This window comes from Rhinolophus sinicus, linkage group LG07 (genome assembly GCF_036562045.2).
Source record: "Rhinolophus sinicus isolate RSC01 linkage group LG07, ASM3656204v1, whole genome shotgun sequence".
Lineage (NCBI taxonomy): Eukaryota > Metazoa > Chordata > Mammalia > Chiroptera > Rhinolophidae > Rhinolophus > Rhinolophus sinicus.
Window position 1 is genome coordinate 49,117,700 of NC_133757.1, and position 22,170 is coordinate 49,139,869.

Below are 22,170 nucleotides of genomic sequence, written 5' to 3' on the forward strand. Positions count from 1 at the left end.
ATGCCCTCACCCATCAGCCCTGCTTCCTTCTCAGATTCAATAGCTTCCTTCTGAGACGACAGGCTGAGTGGAGGTCACCCCAGCTTCTCAGCTACTGAGTTCCTCCAGTAGAATCCCTCCTGCCTCCCTCTGGCCACCTCAGCCCCCAGAGCTTGCAAGAGTGCAGTTAATCTCATGCTGTTTAAGGAGTTATTCAGAGAGGCTCAGCGAATGATGAATGTGGAAAGCATTACCAGTGAAGCACTGGGGCTTCGTGGAGCTGTTTAAAAATGCATTCTCCCATGTAAATTTCTGCTCCATCAATCCTTATGACATGTCAAACATTGCTATTGTTTCCTGAACAAATTGTACCGCGTGCCCTTCTCTGCAGATTTGTGCATGGGAGCAGAACTGCTCACCAGTGCCCGCAGCCTGCCACTGTTGCTGGGATGCAGGGCTGCCGGGGAGGCAGCTGGACCCGCCTTGCTTCAGAGCAGAAGCCCCATGGAGGGTGTCCGGGCGAGCGTGCGTGACGGGGGTGTGGGCTCTGGTGGGGAGTGATTGAGTGTGTGCCTGCCAGCTGCTGGCCTGCGGGGAGAGACACACAGGTGTCTAGGGAGGGGGTGTGGAGGGGCCACAGGGCCTGAGACGGGAGTAGGGTTGTTTGCAGTTGAGGGTGGGTGAGAGTATGTGTGTCTGTGTGAGTGTGTAGCAGGATAGGGTCTACCTGAGCCAGACAGAGAAAGAAAAGAGAGAAGGTTTCTTTGAGAATATGTGGGGAGTGGGACAGGGAGATATTGGGACAGAGAGAGGGAGAGAGAGAGAGGAGAGAGAAAGGAGAGAGAGAGAGGAAGGAGAGAGAGAGAGAGAGAGAGAGGACAAAGAGAGAGAGAAAGAGAGGTGAAGACATAGGAAGAAAGAAGACAGAAGGACAGGACTTTCAAGCTGTAAAGAGGGGTAGAGAGTGTTTAAAACTGGAGAGAGGCTGGCCTCTGCCCCCGGGGAGGGGTCATGTTATCAGAATGCAGCAGTATTCAATGGGCTACCGTTCAGAGGGAGATCTGGCAAAAGATGAGGGCAGCCAGGTTGGTGCATAAAACCCCCCGTCAGCGGATGTAAACTTGCAAGGCCATGGTGGGGGACAGCAGCGAGATACAGGAATACATGAGGCAGTGTGTCAACAAGGCAGGCACCCTGAAGAGGGGACCTTAGTATAGAGCAAATGAATGGAAGAGGGTGGGAGGGCAAATGTTCACTGCAAAAACAAGCTGGGTCAGAGCGGGTTCTTGAGAAGGGCAAAGAAACAGGGGGACCTGAGCACTGTTATTAGGTGGGTGCAAAAGTAATTACGGTTTAAAAGGTTAAGAATATAGAAACTGCAGTTACTTCTGCATGCATCTAATAAAATGGTAGGTCCCCTGGGAGTGGGCATGAGCTATTTCAATGACCATCAGAGGGAGCTGGGCTAGGCATAGAGCGCTGGCATACAAGTCAAAGGGAGAGCTATATCCCGCGGGTGCTGGGTGAGGAGCCCTGGCTGGGTCGGAGGGGGGCACCTACAGTCACCCAGTCTGCCCTGGCTGTCAGCGGGGAACTGCATCCCCCAGTCTAGGCCCTGAGGCACCTGCATACACCAATCCAAGCTTGGGGCAGGAATGGGAGGGCCTTCTTTGAGGACCAAGGGTCTTGACTAAGCCTATGTCCTGAGAAACCACAGCCAGAGACACCTGCCTCTGCTGCTGGGCATGGCCAGTGTTGTTGGAGCCCACCCTCTTTAGGCAGAGGCTGGGGACAGAGCTACGGTGGCAAGAAGGAGAAGTCTGCCTATCGGGGCTCATCTGGCTTCTACAGGCTGAGGACAGTGACCTGGTAGGAGCATCCTGAGTCCCATGGCTGAGCTCTCGAATTGGAGGAAGATGCCTCTCCCTGGAGCCCACAGACAGGGGACAGGGAAAGGGAGTAGTTAATAGCACCTCGTGTAGTTGATGTGTTGAGTTCACATCCCAGCACTGTGGCTGTTTGACCTTGGGCAAGCTGACTGACCTCTCTGAGCCTCATTTCTCTCTATCTGTAAAATGGGGATAATATTGGTACTGGTCCATAAGACTGTTGGGAATTTGGAATGAAATAAATGCTAGGAAATGCTGGCCACAGTTCATAGCACATAGAACGTGCTCGAAGGGAAATGGCAGGGGCACCATTGTATGCCTCCCTGCCCGATAGCCAGGGGAAAGATGGGTATTTCTGACCCGGGCCTGGCCAGTGTGGGGATTTGACTATTCCCCCACTACAGGTTCACCTTGTCTTAACCTTTGGAATTTCGCCCCGTGTGTATTTATTTTTTTCCTTTTTGTCAGCAGAAGAAAATTACACTTCTGCCAGCATTGTCCATCACGGAAATAAGCACTTGCGGATGCAATTATAAAGGCCCAAATGAGGGAATTAGTTTTGCTGGTAATGCCAGGGTTGGGGAGAATCAGAGGAGACGTCTTATAAATCAGGCACTGGGCAGCAGCCAGTCCTGGCCCCCTCTCCCGTGTACTGACCATGGAGACAGATGCTGACCTGCCAGCTGGTCTTCTTGGGCTGCAGACGCTTCCCCCGGGGGTAGGCTGAGCAGGCAACGGGGAGGCAGAGACGTTCTGCTCCCCGTCCAGGCCTCCATACATGGAGGAGGGCAGTTCTCACCAGGAGATACCTGGGCATCTTGGTGCCAAGCCAGTGACTGGCCGATAGCCCCAAATACAAAGAAAAGTCTTCAGGACTGACCAACCCAGTCACCTGCCAGCCCGTTTTCTGCTTTATTTTCCTCACTGTTCTAGCCACGGTCTGTCTGGAATTATGTTGTTCCGTTTTTTCTCTCCTCCATTATTCTCTGTCTCCCCTTTCCAATTATAAGTCACATTCCAGCTACGGCTATGCCTTCAGTGCTGCCTGGCACAGCAGCTGGCACGTTGGAAATGCTCAGAAAATATTTACTGGTTATGTGACTGAGCAAGAGTCTGGTCCTTGTCTTCATGAAGGTTCTTTCCATGGGGTGCCAAGCACTCTCCTCCTGCCCCTGCACAGCCATCCTGCCCTTCTCACCCACTCTGCATGTGCCCCGGCAGGCCAACTGTGCCGGCCATCGGTGAGTCCCACCCTCTGTCTGCCTCTAGGGTTTGGCCAGTAGGGAGCCTGAATAGGACCTCAGAGCTTGGGAGATGCATTGGAGATGCTTTATAACCCCAGCCATGCTTCCCGGGCAACCAGAACAGCCCCACTCACGCTACTCACTGTGGTGTCTACTAATGGGGGCGGGCACCAACCTCCCAGGAGGAAGATCAGGCTGGCTCTCAGTGGCTGGCAGTGGAAATCCCTCATTCGGCCAAGATGTTGAGCCCTGTGCCGGGCGTAACAGAGAATACAAAAATGAGTTTGAGTCAGGCTTCTCTGGCAAGGGGAGGAAACGGGCAGACACAGGCAGATTGCACTGTGTGTTCCAGAAAAGGTACAGCCAGGGGCTCTGGGGTCAAGAACTGAGTAATCAGGGAGCTCCCTAAGAGAGGGGTGCGCCCTGAGGTGTGGGCTGGAGTTTGGACAGCAGTTGCAGAATGAAGGGATGCTGCAACCAGGCAAGGAGAGAACAGTCTGGGTCCATCAGGGATACCAGACAGCCACGACCAGTCAGGCTGTACAGGGCCTGGATGCCAGCTGCTGGTCTGGAATTAAATCGGCTGCCGTGGGGAACACTGAAGGTTTGGGAGCAGAGGAAGAACATTTCAGCCGTTGATTTTGACTTCTCGCCCTGGGCTTCTTATGAGAGTCTTGGCAAGCCATAAAACATACTAATGTGTACCTGTGGGTAAGATTGCAGCCCTGGTGGGACAGTGGCAGGGACAGAGAGGAGCCAGAGGAAGGGCCTGAGCACAGAGGACGTGCTCGCCTGAACGCTGGTTTGGCATTTCTCAGAGTTGCCGCTTGATTCGTCTCGGTCTTCCACTTGCTCAGGCACATAGCAAGTCTTGGGAATGAGGTTGTTTTAAAAAGTGCCATCACACGCGCACTGGGGCTGAGATAGAGCCTGTCGCCAGCCTGGACAGCGTCCTGTCCTGGGCGGCATGCACTGCGGAGCTGCTGGGGCCTCAGTGTCACAGAACCGAGCTGGGGACTGTCCTGTCCCTGCCAAGGCCTTGAATGGTTTTACATGCGGTGATGTGGAGGCCAGCCTGGCCGCTTCCCAGTGACGAGACCTTGAGCAAGTTGTTTCACATCCTCGTGCCTCTGTTTTCTCGTTTGTTGAACCAGAGAGAGAGCAAGGGGTGTAACGGTCCCCTCCTGGTAGGGGCATGGTCAGAATTGAACCATGTAGACGTTAATAGTGTTGTGTAGATGTGACCACTAACATACCTATAGATGACAGAGATATCAGGAGCTTTCCTGAGCTGCCTTTCTGTCCAGGCCCCATAACCCCACCCCGCCCTCGGGGAGCCGCCACCTAGTGGGGTGAGAAACACGTCAGCTGGCAGCTACAGCTCTGAAGTGCAATCAGGGCTGGGAATATCGCAGAGCCCAAAGCCAACGTTGGGGATTCAAGGAGGACAGGAGTGGGTGACCCGGCAAGAGAAGGCGGAAACAATCTAGGCAGATCCAGGCTGGAGCCAGAGCCGTCAGGGGGCGGGAGGGGCTGCATGTGGTCTAGCATTGGTCAGGGATGAGGCTGGAGGCTGCAACAAAGGCTGGAGTATGGGGGCTGGGAATGACATCGAAGAGGGACTGTCCCCTGGGGGCACCAGAGAGCTCTGGAGGGCTTCCAGCAGGACTGCCAAGCAGTTGGGTTTGCTGCCCCCTCCCAGACACAGGGCCCCTCCCCCAGCCCCACTGCAGAATGGCACCGGCCCCATCGAAGCCCCCTGTGCTGGCTGCCCCCACCCTGGCAGGGGCACCGGCACAGCTTTTCATCTTATTATTCTGCTTCATGCATTTGAAAAATGAAAGCTCTCCCTCTCCTCTTCACCAGGCATACATATTTCATACGGTCATTAGATGGTAGCACTGAAGGACTCACAAATCTTCCCTGGTCAGCATCCGCGGCCTGGGCAGGCAGTGAGAGGCCCCCAGGGAGTGGGGTCAGCGTGGGAGACATAGCTGTGCCCAGCCCACCCAGGGAGGGGCTAGGGACTGGGGGGTGGGGGGAGGACTGGCAGTCGTGTCTGCCTGGAGAGAGAGGATAGTTCCATCTTGTCCCCAGGGGCTCATCACCTAATTTTCCTGGGCCTCGGCTGCTTCAGGCCCCAGAGTGAAGGGAACTGGACAAGGGGACCTCAGACGTCCTTTCCGCCCTGACAGTCCAAGTGCAATTCTATAGGCCACCCAGTTATGGCTTGTCCCCAGGGTCCAGATATGACCTTCAGGAGCAGGGAACCTGCCACGTGGGGTGGCATGGGTGGTCTCAGCTCCCGCTCCCCACATAAGAATGCAGGACATGGTGAGGCCAAAAAGGAACACCCACGGAGCCATACATAGGGGAGTCACACCACTATATTCTCGCTGGCGGCTGGGTTGGAGACACAGGAAGCAGGAGCCACACTATCCGCAACCTGCCATCCACTTCTCTCTGCCAACCAACCTCACTTGCTAACTGCAATCCGCTCTTGCTAGCTCAGCCACCATCTTCTTGCTAGCCCCCATTTGCTGCTAGCGTAGCCACAGCAGTTATATTAGTGGCCAATGGCTCACTGGTTACAACTGACAGCCAGCTAGCCACAGCTGATGGCCATCCAATCACAGTTGATGGCCATTTACTACCCGAGCCAGCATCTTTCCATGTGAGGCCGAGAGCCTGGAAACTGCACTCCTGGCTCTGTCCCCACAGAACCCCTTGCAGTGTGCCGCCAGCCCCTCACTTCCTGTGTGGGCCCAGCCCCCTCTACCTCGCCCCTGATTTCCCCCCACACACTTCCTAGCCACCCTCTCCCCTCCTTTCCTGGTACCCTTCTCTTCACCTCTTCTGCTCCATTCCCTCTTTCCTTTGAATCCTCTCTCCTAGTCTTTGCCCCCGTCTCTCCACCAACTTCCTTTTTTCTTCCTACCACCCTCTTCCTACTAGAATTTGTTCATTCATTTTCTAAACATCTGTGAAGCACTGCTGTGTAGCAGGTATTATCCGTGCCGGGAGGTGAGCCTGGCAGACGCGGCCCTGACTTCGCAGCTTCCCCAAACCCTTTCCTTTGATAAATGAGGGTGCTGACATCCCAGGGGTTGCAGTGACCTGGGCTGTTGACACTGGCCTGGAACGGGGCGCCTTCAGGACACTGACCCCTCGCCATGGGCCCAGTGGCGTCTGGTCAGCTCCTCCTTAGACCACGCTGAAGTGATTGTAGTCTAATAATACCACACATGATAAAGATTATTTATCAGGAGATCGAAAGGGAACTCCGGGACTCCTCCCCTCCCTTTCTCCGGAAGAGGAGGGGAGAGGTGGGCTTATTATGAGAAGTTTTGGTCTCCTCTCGCCTAGAATAACCAGGTGCCTTTCCTTCTGGGAACAAGTTCGCTTCTTGGTTTAGAAGCAATAATACATGGAGGCTAAGGGCATGGCAAGATGGCACTGGGTTCAAATCCTGCCTTGACCCTTTTTTTAACTGTGAAGCCTTGGGTGAGCCATGTACCCTCTCTGTGCCTCACTCTCACTGTATGTAATAATAGCACCGACCGCGTAGGGTTGTTCCCAAAATAAAATATATGATAAGTGTAAGGTGTTCCGTAAATGGCAGTTTCATGAGAAGTGGCCGAGGGCACCTGGGGAGGGTCTGTCAAGGAACCAGTCCCATGTTGGAGGGCAGGTTACTAGCTCAGCATCTCCCTTTCTCACTTACTCAGCTCGCAGCCCTGAGAACCTGTGATGAAGTCCTCAGAGCCTGGCCAGGGTGGAGGGAGGGAAAGAGGTCTACACAGTCTACTGACGCACAAACAGTGGGGACACTGAGAGGAAATCGGGCACAAGAGGCAGTCCTCTGAAAGCAGTCCTTTCCAAGTATGCATATAGCAAATCATCACATTGTTCCCCTTAAATGTATTGGAATATCACTTGTCAATTATACCTCAGTGAAGCTAAAACAATAAAATAAGGTATTGAAACAAATTTATAGCTGCAGAACTTTATCCAAATATGAGCTTACAGAGAAGCCCTGAGTGTAAAACAGATGTAAGCGGACCTCAAGGTCAGTCCAAGGCTTTTTCCTCCTGGTGTCTGGTGGCAGGCAGGAGTTTGCCCAGCTCCAGGGCAGTGGCCTGGGAAGGGGACTGAAGTTACAGTGGCTGCCACAGAATGTATGCTTAATAAGAAACTGCTGAATGATGTGGAGTGAATGCGTGAATGAATGCTGTCATTTAGCCTGCACGTTGTCCCATGATAGGGACAAGGCAGAAGCTCAGAGGTCCCAGCCACAAAAGCCAAACCACCACTAGAACTGCCGTCATCCTGGAGAAGGGAGGAGAAGGAGAGGGGCCTCACTCAGGTGGCTTAAAGGAAAGAACCCCAGGCTGGAAGTGAGGACCCCAGCTTCTGCCCCGCTACATAGAACCTGCTCATGACCTAGAGTGGTGACAGGGTTACACTGGGCCTCACTGGGGTCTGGGCCTCAGTTTTCTCATCTGTGAGATGGGTGTAAATGTCTGTCTTCCTCATCACGTTGTGACAGTTGTGAGGATAAAATGAGGTTGTGAGAAACACGGATGACCTTTGAAAATGTAAAAGGTATGATAGCGCAGGCTGGCAGTGGATGTCATTGCTATTGTCATTAGCATCGGGCACACGTCTCTCCCTCCAGTCATTTGACTGCAAGTGACAGAAAGCCAACTTGGATCGGCCTAGGTAAAAAAAGGTCTTGTTGGACTCACAGACCAGACTGAGGTGGGAAAAGGTGTCAGCTTTAGGACTCTACAATTACCAGGACTCAGCCCTTCTCTTCTCCTAGCTCTCCGCTGAGGGCACCTTCATCCTTCCCACACATCCAGCAGCTCCCATTTCATGCTGTCCCAGCTTCACTGCTTCAGAGGAAAGCTTTTAGCCCCAGCAACAGTAAGAAGAGTCCCAGAGGATTCTAATAGCCCAGCTGTGGTCAAGGGCCACTCCCTGCCCAGTCCCGGTGGTCATGGGCAGAGAGGCAGCTCCCACTCAGACCACTTGTTCGAGCAGAGAGAGGTGCCAGAGAAGATGGGAGGTGTGGGCAATGGGCTGTTTGCAGCAGAAGAGGTTGTCAGCCAGGTGACAGTCTGCCCTATGCATGCAATGGATTAGTCTCAGGGTTGAAAAGGCGGGGGGGGGGGGGACCACCATAAACCTCCCCAAGGAACCTCCCCCACTGGATGGTCCATCTGACTTGGAGGCTTTGGAGATTGGGGGAGAATCACCAGATGGCTGAACCCACTCCCACCTTCATTCATGATACATCATGAAGCTGCAGGTTGTGACCCCGAGCCACAGGTCCGGGGTTTCTTCCCCAATTCCCTGAGGATCTGCAGAGAATAAGCCCACCCAGCCTGACATGAGTCCAGGAGGGGTGGGATTCAACAAGGTTAAAGATTCAGGCAAAAGACCAAGCTTCTAGGACTGTACTCGCCAACATAAATTTAAATAGCCATTTGTGACTGGTGGCAACCATATTGAACAGCACGGCTCTAGAAATTCAGCCTGGGCCAGAGGAGTTGAGTCAGGGAACCACGGGTTTGCTAGACGTTTCCTGGTGAAATCAGCAGCCTCTGCTGGGTCCGGCAGTAATGACTTCTTGTCTCACCTTTGCAGGCAACAGACAATGACGCAGGCACCTTCGGGGAAGTCAACTACTTCTTCAGCGATGATGCTGACCGGTGAGCCCCCGCCCAGCCCCTCCACATTGGCCCTCTGCCCTTCACAGGGTCTGAGAAACATCTCAGTTCCCAGGGAGGGCACCGTGCTCCCATGGCAAGAGCACTGGACTGGGAGTCGGAACCCAAGGGCACCCTGCTGGTGTGGCACTGGCTGTGGTACAGCTTCACTCAAGTCCCGAAACCCTCTGGGGCGTAGTTTCTGTGACTCTCCAAAGACAGCCTTTATCTGTGGGAATGAAGAAGCTTTGAAACGCTAATGCTAGCACACCAGCAGCCACAGCAGCAGCCAGCATTTATGAAACCCTTACTACGTGTCAGGCTCTTTGCCACGCGCTTTGTACGCATTATATAATCCAAGCCTCACAACTAAGTGCTGGAGAACTCAGTGCTAGCCACTCTTATCATCCCCACTGTTCAAATGAGGAAGCTCCAGCCCAGAGAGGCTGTCATTTGCCCAGTCACTCAGCTGGTGAGCGCACAGCAGGTAGGGCCAGGACGCTGCCTCTGCTCTTCACCAGCAGGATACACAGCCTTGAGCAGGAGGGGGCTTTCAGGGGGCTGCAGCCATTAAGTGGGTGGCTTGCCTCAGCGCCTGGCCTGGGCCAGCCTTGCCCTGTCACCCGCCATGGTTCTAAGACATCTCTTTTCCCTCGTCTTCAGTTAAGCTGAGCCCAAGGGAAGCCCTCTCATTTTTAGCATGATCGAAAGCCCAGTTGAATTCAGAGGGCAGGACTGCTTCTAAAAATGAAGTGTCTGATGCATCTGGAAGCCTAACAGGATGCGTACAGCAGTGGCTGTCAACTTGGATTATGGGCCCTGCCTATCTGTGTAAATGACCAGGAAGAGACGGAGATTATTCGGTGCATCCAGCCATTCTCTGCCACTCTGTGACAGGGCCTCGAAATGGGTGAAGGAACCAGCAGTGGCACAAATGCACAGGGCACCCTGGTCCCTCAGTGTACCTGTGTTCACGTGGCCTTGTCCTGTTCATCTTGGGTTTCCTCCTCTCTTCCCCTCTACTGAGTTAGGAACTTTCCCGGTGTCAGAGCTGGGACCTTCCAGGCCTGGCGGCTGGCAGCTATGGACCAGGTCAGGGCACACACATCAACTGACAACTCAGAGGCCCCTCCTTAGGGGATGTGGAGAGGAGGCAGGTAGAGAGACGGTCTCACTGGCCCTTGCTCCTCCCAGGAGACATTTGTCAGGCTCAGTCCCTTGAACAGAAGATGAGGGGTAGAGCCTGAGAGAGAACCAACCACCCTTCCCCTTGCTGGCTGCTTTGCTGCCTGTTTAAAACCCGGACTTACTTTACTATAATATACGACCAGGTCTTATATAAAATATAATATAATATAATATAATATAATATAATACCGGATCTAATATAAGATAATACCAGGTCTTATATAATAGAATAATATAAGACCAGGTCTTATATAATAGAATAATATAAGACCAGGTCTTATATTAATTTTTGCTCCAAAAGACGCATTAGAGGTGATGGTCCTGCTCGGTCTTATTTTCGGGGAAACACGGTATTAACTATAGTCATCAGGCTGTACATTTCCTCCCTAGGACTTAGTTGTTTTATGACTGGAAGTTTGTAACTTTTGACCACTGTCTCACATTTTGCCCACCCCCACCTCCTGCCGTGGGCAACCACCAATCTGTTCTCTGTATCTACAAGCTCGATGTTTTTTGTTTGGTTTCCTTTTCAGATTCCATGTATAAGTGAAATTATACGGTATTTGTCTTTCTTGGTCTGGCTTATTTCATTTAGCAAAATCCTCCCAAGGTCCATCCATGCTGTCAGAAATCACAAGATTTCCTTGTTTTTTTTATGGCTGAATAATATTCCAGTGTGTGTGTGTGTGTGTGTGTGTGTGTGTGTGTGTGTGTGTGTGTGTACGTACGTACCACATCTTCTTTATCCATTCATCCATCTGTGGACACTTAGGTTGTTTCCATATCAGGACTATTTTAAATAATGCTGCAATACACATGGGTGTGCATATATCTTTTCAAGTTAGAGTTTTCATTTTCTTCAGATAAATACCCAGAGGTGGAATTGCTGGGTCATAAGGTAGTTCTATTTTAAATGTTTTGAGAAACCTCTATACTGTTTTCCATGGTGGCTGCACCAATTTACATCCCTGCCGGCAGTGCACACGGGTTTTCTTGTCACTACATCCTCACCAACACTTATTTTTCGTCTTTTTTATAATAACTATTTTAACAAGTGTAAGGTGATAGCTCAGTGTGGTTTTGATTTGTATTTCTCTGAAGAATACTGATGTTGAGCACCGTTTTATGTACCTATTGGCCATCTGTATGTCTTCTATTGAAAAATGTCTATTCAGATCCTCTGCCCATTTTTTAATTGGATTGTTTGGGTTTGTTTTGTTTTGTTTTGCTATTGCATTGTATAAGTTCTTCATATATTTTGGATATTAACCCCTTATAAGATGTATGGTTTCCAAATATTTTCTCTCATTCAGTAGGTTGCCTTTTCATTTTGCTGATGGCTTCCTTTGCTGTGCAGAAGCTTTTTGGTTTGATATAATTCTACTTGTTTATTTTTGCCTTTGCTTTTGGTGTCAAATACAAAAAAATCATCACTGAGACCAATATCAAGGAAATTGCTGCCTATGTTTCCTTCTAGGAATTTTTGGCTTCAGGTCTTACATCCAAGTATTTAATCCATTTTGAGTTTGATTTTTGTGTGTGGTATAAGATAATAGTCCACTCTGATTCTTTTGCATGTGGTTGTTCAGTTTTCCCACCACCATTTATTGAAGAGACTGTCTTTTCCCCATTGTATTATATATTCTTGGTTCCTTTGTCATAAATTAATTGATCATATAAGTGAGGGTTTATTTCTGGGCTCTCTCTTTTGTTCCATTGATTATGTGTCTGTTTTTATCCCAATACCATACTGTTTTTATTACTGTAGCTTTGTAATATAGTTTGAAATCAGGGTGCATGATGCCTCCAGCTTTGTTCTTTCTCAAGACTGCTTTGGTTATTCAGGGTCTTTTGTGATTCCATACAAATTGTAGGATTGTTTGTTCTGTATCTGTGAAAAATGCCGTTGGAATTTTGATAGGAATCACATTGAATCTGTAGATTGCTTTGGGTAGTGTGGACATTTTAACAATATTAATTCTTCCAATCCATGAGCACAATTTCTTTCGTTAATGTGTTATAGTTTTAAGTGTATATATCTTTCACCTCCTTGGTTAAATTTATTCCTAGGTATTTTTTATTGATGCAATTATAATGGGATTGTTTTCTTAATTTCTCTTTCTAACAACTCATTATTAGTGTATACAAATGCAAAAGACTTTTATGTATCGATTTTGTATCCCACAACTTTATTGAATTCATTTATTAGTTCTAATAGTTTTTTGGTGGAACCTTTAGGGTTTTCTACATATAGTATCATGTCATCAGCAAATAGTGACAGTTTTGCTTCTTTCTTTCTGATTTAGATGCCTTTTATTTCTTTTTCTTGTCTAATTGCTTTGGCTAGGACTCCCAATACTATGTTGAATAAAAGTGGTGAGAGTAAGCATCCTGTCTTATTCCTGATCTTAGAGAAAATGCTTTCAGCTCTTCAACATTGAGTATGATGTGGGCTTGTCATATTTGGCCTTTATTATATTGAGGTACATTCCCTCTATACCCAATTTATTGAGCATTTTTATCATAAATAGGTGTTGAATTTTGTCAGATGCTGTTTCTGCATCTATTGATGATCATATGGTAATTATCCTTTAATGTTTTATCCTGTTAATGTGTATCTCATTTATTGATTTGAAGATGTTGAACCATCCTTGCATCCCTAGAATAAATCCCACTCGACCCTTGCATGATCCTTGTAATGTATTGTTAAATTCGGTTTGATAATATTTGTTGAGGATTTTTACATCTATGTTCATCACGGATATTGGCCTACAATTTTTTTCTTGTGATGTCCTTGTCTGTTTTTGGTGTCAGGGTAATGCTGGCCTCATAAAACGAGTTTGTAAGTATTCCCTCCTCCTCTATTTTTGGAAGAGTTTGAGAAGGATTGGTATTAATCCTTCTTTGAATGTTTGGTAGAATTCACTAGTGAAGCTGTCTGGTCCTGGACTTTTGTTTGTTGGGAGGTTTTTCATTACTGATTCAATCTCCTTACCAGTAATCAGTCTGCTCGGATTTTCTCTTTCTTTATGAATAAGTCTTGGTAGGTTGTATGTTGCTAGGAATTTATCCATTTCTTCTTGGTTGTCCAGTTTGTTGGCATATAATTGTTCATACATGTCTTTTATGATCATTTGTTATTTTGTGGTATCAGTTATAAGAATTTCTGACCATATAGTTGTCTAACATCTGAATATCTCCAGTTGGCAGAAACTTCTGTACACAGCAAGAGGATGGCCATTCTTCCTGAGTTTTCTTTTTGAGTAAATCAACCTACTCCTGCCCTTTCAGTACCTGACCACTCCATCCCTCACGTGGTCCTGATTCCTGCCCACCACCTCCCACCCACCCCCATTAGAAATCTCTGTTCTTCTTATTGAGAGCAAGTGAAAACAAAGGCAGATTTAAGACTTCAGTTATTTGTCTCTGTTCATCACCTTGGGCAAGGACAGGCTGGTAAATGCAGGCCCTTATCTACAAGGCACTTTACAGCAGGGTGTCCTTTCTCTCCCTCCTTCTTGCCTGACACAGGTTCTCTCTGGACAAGGACACAGGACTTATCCTGCTGATTGCCAAGCTGGACTATGAGCTCATCCAGCGCTTCACCTTGACAGTCATTGCCAGGGATGGGGGCGGTGAGGAGACCACAGGCCGGGTCAGGATCAATGTGTTGGACGTCAATGACAACGTGCCCACCTTTCAGAAGGATGCCTACATGGGTGCCCTGAGAGAAAACGAGCCTTCTGTCACGCAGTTGGTGCGGCTCCGGGTAAGATGCCGGTGTTTTCTGCAGTCCCGCCATTTATTGTATCCTTCTCTCTGTACCTTCTTCTTCACTATTCCTGTAGGAAGCCACTGCATGAGGTGCTAACCTCCCCATCTACAAAGAATTCTACCCAGATTTGGGGGTCACATTCTCGGTCTGTGTGAGACTTCCTTGGAGCATCACCTCATGTCCCTGGTTACTAAGTACAGCTAGTGTCTGTCTCAGCTTACATTTCAGGTCACTATTCAGGAAGAGAACACCCTCCTCGTCTCCCTGGGCGAGTGCCAAGCAGCTCCTCGTGTAGGGACCCCATTCAGGCCCTTTACTGGCTGCCTAGAATCAGGAACCAGAGAGCACCTCACAGGAGGAGAAACAGGTGGAGACAGGCAGGCCCCAGAGGGCACAGTGAGTGAGCAGAGCAGTAGAGACCAGACTAGAGTTCAGGACTCTGCACTGTACGTGTCCTCCTGCAGTGAGTCTCCACCATGCTCCGCTGGCCTCTGACCATGAGATTTTCAGTGTCTTTGTTCCCCTTCCTCACCGTGCCACCCAGAGTGACAGGACCCAGAGCCTCCCTCCATTTAGAATGTGTTTCTGAAGCAGATAGGAATGAAGGCAAGGTGGAAGAGGTGGGCAAGCGGGACACACAGAAGGCAGGACCACGTGCCCACCTAACGTGGCCATTGGTCCCCATAGGCCCCTGCTCTCCCGGCCGGCTCAGCTTCTGTTACACCCCGAGTGATGGGCCACCCCTGAGGCTCCCTAGAGTCAGAGAGATCTGAAAGGAAGCTACATAATGTAGCCACCCCAGAAGGCAGTCAAGGGAAGAAGGGCCGACCCCATTCCAAGTGACTTCTTCCCTCTTTGCATTCATGCAACATACATTTATTAGACACCTACTGTGTGCCAAACACCACGCTGAACTCTAGGTATGCAGCCGCAATCAAGAAATACAAGGTTCCTGCTCACATGGAGCTGACAGTCTGAGCGAGGCAGGCAGAAATTAAACAAGCAGTTCCGGTCAGGTGTTGGGGGGAACTGATGGGGTGTACAGCACAGGGCCCCAACCTGGTCTAGAGTTCAGGGAAGGACTCTGTGGGTGGGATGTGTGAGCTGGGCCTAAAGGGGCTGGGAGATGGTCATGCCCGGTATGGCGGACACTCTCTCCACCCTGTGGGTGAGGCCCGGCCCTCACTCATTCTCCCTCGGCCTCCAGCCGGCCCTCTCGGTTCCCCAGGAGGGCGCTACACTCTAACATGAGGTGCGTATGCTGGGAGCCAGACGGCAGCCTCCAGCTGCGAGACAAGGAGGGTCTGGATCACTCAAAAAGGGGCTCTGAGAAAGGCCCCTTCTGAGCCTTGGCCACGGGATCTCACAGGGCCTTGTCTGCCCTCTTCCTTCCAGGCGACAGATGAAGACTCGCCCCCCAACAACCTCATCACCTACAGCATCGTCAGCGCCTCCGCTTTTGGCAGCTACTTTGACATCAGCGTGTATGAGGGCTACGGAGGTGCGTGGGGGCGGGCCGAGGGCGCAGTGGGCAGCAGGGCTAGGTGGCATGTTCACACCTCTCTCAGGAGGGGCCCTCTGTCTCCCAGACACCCTGGACTGCTCACAAAGCTGCCCCACAGCTCCTGTTGGCTGGAGAAGCACGTGGCTTGGGGTCAGCCTTCCGCAGGCTCCAGAGCTACGTCTCACATCTGCCAGAGTTTTCTCTGGGTCTTAGACCCATCACCAGCCAGGCATCTGCTGTCTCCCCAATCTGCAGGGTCCCTATTTTTTAGCAAGGCTGACTGGGCAGATCTGTCAGTTGGAGGCCTGTTAACCGAGCTTTCCCATCCTTTGGGCATGCTACGGCCACCTCCCAGCCCTCCCAGGCCGTGGCCTTTCTCTGCTTGGCCCAGGCGCACTTCCACATGCCAGACCTTGCACCAGCTGCCCTACTGTGAGTCCCGATCCATAGAGCCCATGACGGGACTAGCAGCAGCAACCTCAAGCTCCAAGATCCCAAGAGATCACCTTGTTTGTCAGATGGGACAACTGGGGCCCAGAGACAGGGAGTGACTTACCCAAAGTCACACAGCAAAGCCGTCCAGGGAGGCCCTTGTGAACGGACTCTTGGTTGCCTCTCCAGCCTGTTTTCAGCAGCTCCCCGCCCCCCACAAGAATCCAGCCTCTTTGAACCACTTGACACTCTCGCCCCCTTACAGTGGTCACTTCAATGTCTTTTCAGAGTCTGTTCCTTTTGCGGGGAAAGCCCTTCCTCCCTGTCCCTTTGCCCCACCCCGCTTTAACCTCTGACTAGCTTTAAAGGCTCATTTGGACACCTCCTCCTTGGACACTGTCATTGCAGTGATCAGCGTGAACCACCCGCTGGATTATGAACAGATACCCAATGGGCTGATTTATCTGACGGTCATGGCCAAGGACGCTGGCAACCCCCCTCTGAACAGCACTGTCCCTGTCACCATTGAAGTGTTTGTAAGTACCCGGGGGCGCTGGCCTGGCCCTTCCTGCATAAGGCTGGTAAATGCTCCCCAGGCTGTCAGGGACCTTCCCCGAACCCTGTGTCCCCCCGTCCTTGGCTGCCCCCACAGCTCGGGGGTTACCTGGCAGATGGTCCCAAAGGCTGGCTTAGCAAACCTCTGCCAGCTTGGCCAGGGGAGGTCCAGGGCCCTGGGATGCAAGACGAGCCTGGCTTTCCTGCTCTGACTTCATTTGGGGGCCTCAGGACACCCTCTCAGGGGATCAGGAGCTGGGACAGAAGGAACAGGAGCGGGAGGGAAATACCATGGGATTCCTTCATTTACAGCTATCGTCCGTAAAGTCATTCCTGGAAGGTCATCTTCTCTCTTCTGTCTCTCTTTCTCTATCTCCCTTTTTCTTTTCCACTTCCTTTTCCCGTTCCTCTGAAGAGCTAAAGGGGCCTGAAAGCAAACCACAGCTTGTCTGACATGATATCACACATACCTTAGTGCTTTCCGCGTCTGAAGGGCTCAGTCTCTGAATCCATCTCCACACTGGTTCATTGGCCCCGTGCAGCTTCCCCAGCGATCCCAGGGATGAGATGGAGTTCCGACAGTGGGCAGCAGGCCCTTCCCCAGGGCCTCCCAACACTGCCAGGCACAAGCACACCCCCTCCATCTCACACAGGCTGCTGCCTGCAGGCGAGGATGAACGCATGTTGATGGAAGAGTTAGCACATTACCGATTCCAAGAGGATTAGATCAGATTGTGGGAGTAGATGATGCTGTGGTTTGACATATGCTCAGGAAAACATCTCGCCCGGAGCAGGCTTGTAGATGACCTTCCTGTCCCGGCTGGCTTTGCCAACAGCCTCGGGTGCTGCCCCACACCTGACTCTAACAAGCCTTGTCCTCGCAACCTGAGGCCGAGGCTCCAGGGCCAGCTCACAGGTGGGAACGTCCCTACCTGGGCAGGGGACCCTACTTGCTTGTGGCACAGTCTGGGACTGGCAGTGATGGGAAAGTCCAGGGTGATGCTTTGGGGGGAGCACTGCAGGTGGGCACATGGGAGCAGGACTGAGGGGTGGCCTGGGAGGCTGAGGACGTGTGGAACTAGGTCCAGCAGAGGGAAGGGCAGAGTCTGGGTGCTTATACCTAGCACGTCAGGCTTCAGGGAGTGGCAGGGACGACAGCCGAGAGGGATCCACAGAAGCCCAAACACTTGCCTGGCTCTCACCTGCGACCTCCCACCTTGAAACGCCAAGGGTGATAGCAGACAACTAGGATGCATTTCCTGCCGATCATGACCACCTCCTGGTATTTTTTGTTTGATTCATTTTTCAATTACAGTTGACATACAATATTAAACAAGTTTCAGGTGTACAACATAATGATTAGACATTTATACAACTTACAAAGTGATCCCCCTGATAAGTCTAGTACCCGTCTGACATCATACATAGTTAATGACAATATTATTGACTGTATTCCCTCAAAGCAATCATGCCAATCAGGAGGGGCCCCCATGCCCCTTCCGGGTCTGCCCTGGCTTCCTGGCAGCAGGAGGGTCTGGCACCAGAAACAGATGCCACCTTGGCTGTGAGTAAGCCGCATCTCTCAAGCAGGGCCATTGGATGGTGTCGTCACTTGTGTCTGAGGACCGACCACACTTGTAAAGGTCACCGCCCTGGGGTTGATTTTGCACGTGGGTGATTTTTAAGTAGCTGTCACTTGTCTAAACTGCCTCCTCCCGCAACCAAAGGGATTTTCTCTGAACAACAAAAAAAATCCCAGCAGAGGTGAAGTAGTTGATGGCAGCACTTACTGCACCAGGTGGGGGGTAGGGAGATGCAGATCAAAGCTACAGGGCTTCTGAAGGAGGAGGGGCAGATGAGAGGGGCTAGGTGATTCCTTTTCATCCACTGCTTGTTGGTTTTTAATAAAGAAGTCAAACTCGGTTTGTAGATTTCCCATTAGGGGACAATAAGCTTTTGTAGAGGGAGCCGCTGAATTAGAACTAATAGCAAATGCAGCGCCAGGATCCGGGGAAATATCACCGCTAATAAGTTTCTGCCTCATGCTCTGTCACTGACATTCTCAGCGCTGTTTCGTGCAGCCGAGCAGAAGGCTTAAATAGACACGCGTGCGGGGTGCTCATGCCCGCACCAGGGGGGTACCCAGGCATGCTGTTGGGGCGTGGATGTCTGGCGAGTCCTCCCATGGCCAGTTCTCTGAGACTGAGAAAAGGGACAGGTCAGCATGAGCTGGTGCGCAGGCCAGAGCCCAGGGCCAGATTGGGGAAGAAGAGCGTTCCTTTCTGGGGACCCACAATCACGGCAGGATGGGGTCCTCTAAAGTCCCAAGGGGTGGACAGCCACATATTGTGCCTCCCTCATTTTCACGTTTGTTCAGCCGGAAGTGACTCTAGCAAAAGGGGCTTGCTTACTTCAGGCGGCTTCCCCTTAGGAGCTCCCAGTGCCAGAGGAAATGAGGCCCTTGGAGCCTGCATCCGTGCTGGGTTCTTGGGTCAGGTGGGCCAGCCAGGTTTCCTCCAAGAGGGGAGCAGGGAGGAATTCTTGTTGAGTGGTTGCGAAAAGCAGTCCATGAGGACAACAGTCTTAAAGCGTGGGAAACGCTCCCCTAATAGTGGAGAGAGATGGCGTCTGGAAGAGCAGAGAAGGCAGAGCCTGCGCCTGGGCCCTACCCTGCCCAGGTCAGCCCCTCAGCCCCTGGCCGGTGGCCCATCAGCTGGTCACTGGTGGGAGGCGGGGACAGAGGAGGGATTGCTTCCGAGCTGAAGGGAGTGAGTTCTGGGCCAGGGTGTACCAGGAGCCTTGGGATGAAGGAGGCTTGTGCTTGTTGTGTGCAGAGGGGCTGGAATGCAGGCCTGGAAACCACCTGAGCCCTGCCTGCTTCAGTATCTTCTGGGCTGGGTGCTCTTTTCATCCTTCATTTCTAGGAGGGTTTCTAGATCCTTCCACCATATCTTGGCAGAGCTGGGAGAGAAGTTCCGAGTGGGCATCTCAGCATGGGGCTGATGAGCTGAAAGTGGGAGAATGGGAGTAAGCTTGGAGCTCAGCTGGAAGACTGACAGGAGCGCCAGGGGAGCTGGGAGTTGTAGGCAGTTCCAGCTGCTTCCTTACTTCTCCATCTCCCCATTTCTCACCATCCCTTCCTGACCCCCACAAGGCCTGTCTCGCCTCCTTGAACTGAGATCAGCCAGAGAGCCTCAGTGCCAGCTGTGTCCAGCCTCCCCTTAGTGCCCGCCTGGAACAGCTGACCAGCCCCTATTGCCTCCCTGGCTCCTGCAATCTTTCTCTTTTCTTTCCAGGATGAGAATGACAACCCTCCCACCTTCAGCAAGCCTGCCTACTTCGTCTCCGTGGTGGAGAACATCATGGCAGGTACGGCCCAAACGGGAGGGTATAACGTCAGGAAGCCAGCGGGCATGGCACTGACCGTGTACAGACCCCACTTTGCCCATGAAGCAGATGGCCCTCCCTATCTGTTTCCCATGAAAGTGACGCGAGCCTCTGGAGGTGTCCAGTTATCTGCCAGCCCACAGTTACTTACAGGGCGCCTACTATGCAGATGCTCTGCTAGGCGCTTGGTCCCTGCTCTCCTACAGCTAGTCTAGCAGGGAAGAGAATAATGACGGGTGATTAATTCAACACCCTTGGTTCAACAAGAGTGTGCAGAGGAGATTATTGCTGTGAGACATGTCCCAGGGGCCATGATGGCTGAAGGGGTGGCCTTGGAGAAGGGCGTGTGTTCCTATGATGACAAGACTGGAAGGCTCATCCCTGGACCACCTTTCGGGTGCCAGGGCTCAGCTCACACACCCAGGGCCATAATCCCCATACTCAGGATCCAGGGGACTTGTCCTGTCCTCTGGACAGGCTGGCAGCTTCACCCTTACACCCAGAGTGGACATTCTGTGGGGAAAATGTCAGGAATTGCTTCAGCAGCTGGAGGAGTCAGGGACGGCTGGAACAGTCAGGAACAGCTACAGTCAGGGGACAGCTGGAGGAGTCGAGGTCAACTGGAGGCAGGGGTGACCTTCCCTGGCAGCACAGAGCTTCTAAAGAGAGCCTCCAGGTACCTTCCTGGTGTCTGATGATTTTCAGGGTGTGCCCAACCCCTCCCACCCTGTCCCAGCCTGAGGCACCTCCTAGAGAATGTCACTGCTAAAGCGGCCCCCTGCATTTTCACCATCCCCAGAGATTCTGCCAAGGAGACTTCATCGTGGCACTTAATCCTCTTTCAAATTGAATGTGCTTGGATAAAGGGGTGTGTCGGGGGCCACGCACTGTCCTCGTGCTTGGGGCAGGACTGAGAGTCAGCTCGGAGGCCCCACAGCTACCTGGAAGGGGCCAGAATGACCTACCTGTCCCACAGCCCCCTATCTGGCCCCTTCCACTCCCAGGGACTGTTGATTCACCAGCACAGTGGTAACCACGGTCCGCAGTTCTGTGAGAATCACCTGGCCAGGTGTGCTTTACCTGCGGGATCCTCGCCCATAGCCCCACAGATGGGCTTCCTAGTTAGACTTGTCTAACAGAGGAAAAAGGTGAGACTCAGACAGGTTCAGGAGCTTGCCAGAGGTCCCACCAGCTTCCAGCCTGGATAGAGTAACTCCAGGCATCCACACACTGAACCCCCACCTGTCTGCCAGTGTTGGCAGTCGGGTGGCAGGAGGGAGCTGAAAGCCCTGGCTGGCCCAGCTACAGGACAAGCTGCTCCCAGGGTCTGGCCAGGGCAGCTGGAAAGGCCAATCCCCTGACCCAGGATTCCACAGAGATGGAAATGAAGGTAGGGGCCTTCACCAGTCATTAAAGAGAAAATAAAAACCCTTATAAATTTCCCTTGTGAACAAGATAAAATAAGACTGAAATTGGATATAATAAACATAGAATACTTTAATAGGGAACTTCATGTCTTTTTGCCTCAGCATCAGAGCTGGGCAATCTGAGTGTATTTACTCCAGTGACCAGCCAGAGAGGGAGGACTTGGGGAGAGGCAGTGCTGTGCTCTCTGAGGTTGGGCCAGAAGTGGACGGGGAAGGAGAGCCCATCCATCCCAGGCTCCAGGCTCCCCCTCCCGTGGAGGCTTGTCCCCACACAGCCCAGGGTCTGAGCCACAGGAGCACAAGTTTGACCCCACTCTCATCTCCCGGTCGCCCCTGCGGCAGGCTTTCTGCCTCCTGGGGGCTGATCACCCGGAGATCCATTTCCCCTGGGGCCTGTGACTGGGAGACCAGGTAGAGCAGCACTCGCATCCCCCCTTTGTCTCCCGGAAGGAGCCACGGTGCTGTTCCTGAACGCCACAGACCTGGACGGCTCCCGGGAGTACGGCCAGGAATCCATCATCTACTCCTTGGAGGGCTCCTCCCAGTTTCGGATCAGCTCCCGCTCAGGTGAGCCTTCCTCCTCCTTCGCTGGTCCTCGGCACCTCCCCTGGCTCTCCACGCCCCGCCCAGGCCAGCACCTGCCTCTGGGGCCCCTCCCTTTCGCAGGAAGTGCTTGCATATCTTTGAGCACTTGGTTTGTTCCTGAAATAGTCATTTGAGTGAGATTACTGATTTTAGGGGTAAAAAAATCACAATGTGAATTTATCCACCAAAAAATGTCTTGCAGTGGTGAAAAACCCTGTTATGTTTAAAATGTATTCAATTTTACAAACATCTGGCCAACACCACTCTTCGGGGACACCTTTCTCAAGCCTAAGTGTCCCCCTCCCTCCACTGCCAACGCCATTCTTGAGTCCTGGTTCCTCTTCCTAACACAGTGTGTGCCTCGGTTTCCCCACCTGCAAAATGATGAGGATCATAGTAGGACTGCTGGGTGAGTTCAGTGTCATTACAGGGAACACACTTAGAGCGCTCCCTGGCACATAGTAAGTGTTCACAACGTTAGGTTATTACCA

At 51.7% G+C, this 22,170-nt stretch overlaps 1 protein-coding gene across 1 annotated transcript in view; it reads left to right on the forward strand.

The window, feature by feature from the left end:
* Window positions 1-22,170, forward strand: part of LOC141572941 (cadherin-23) — a 314,361-nt gene that overhangs the window by 254,632 nt on the left and 37,559 nt on the right. Inside the window, exons 14-19 of the mRNA XM_074339566.1 lie at window positions 8,765-8,829; window positions 13,546-13,783; window positions 15,185-15,290; window positions 16,134-16,261; window positions 19,577-19,649; window positions 21,545-21,661. Of these exons, the coding sequence (XP_074195667.1) occupies window positions 8,765-8,829; window positions 13,546-13,783; window positions 15,185-15,290; window positions 16,134-16,261; window positions 19,577-19,649; window positions 21,545-21,661 (727 nt within the window). The remainder of the gene's footprint in view (window positions 1-8,764; window positions 8,830-13,545; window positions 13,784-15,184; window positions 15,291-16,133; window positions 16,262-19,576; window positions 19,650-21,544; window positions 21,662-22,170) is intronic.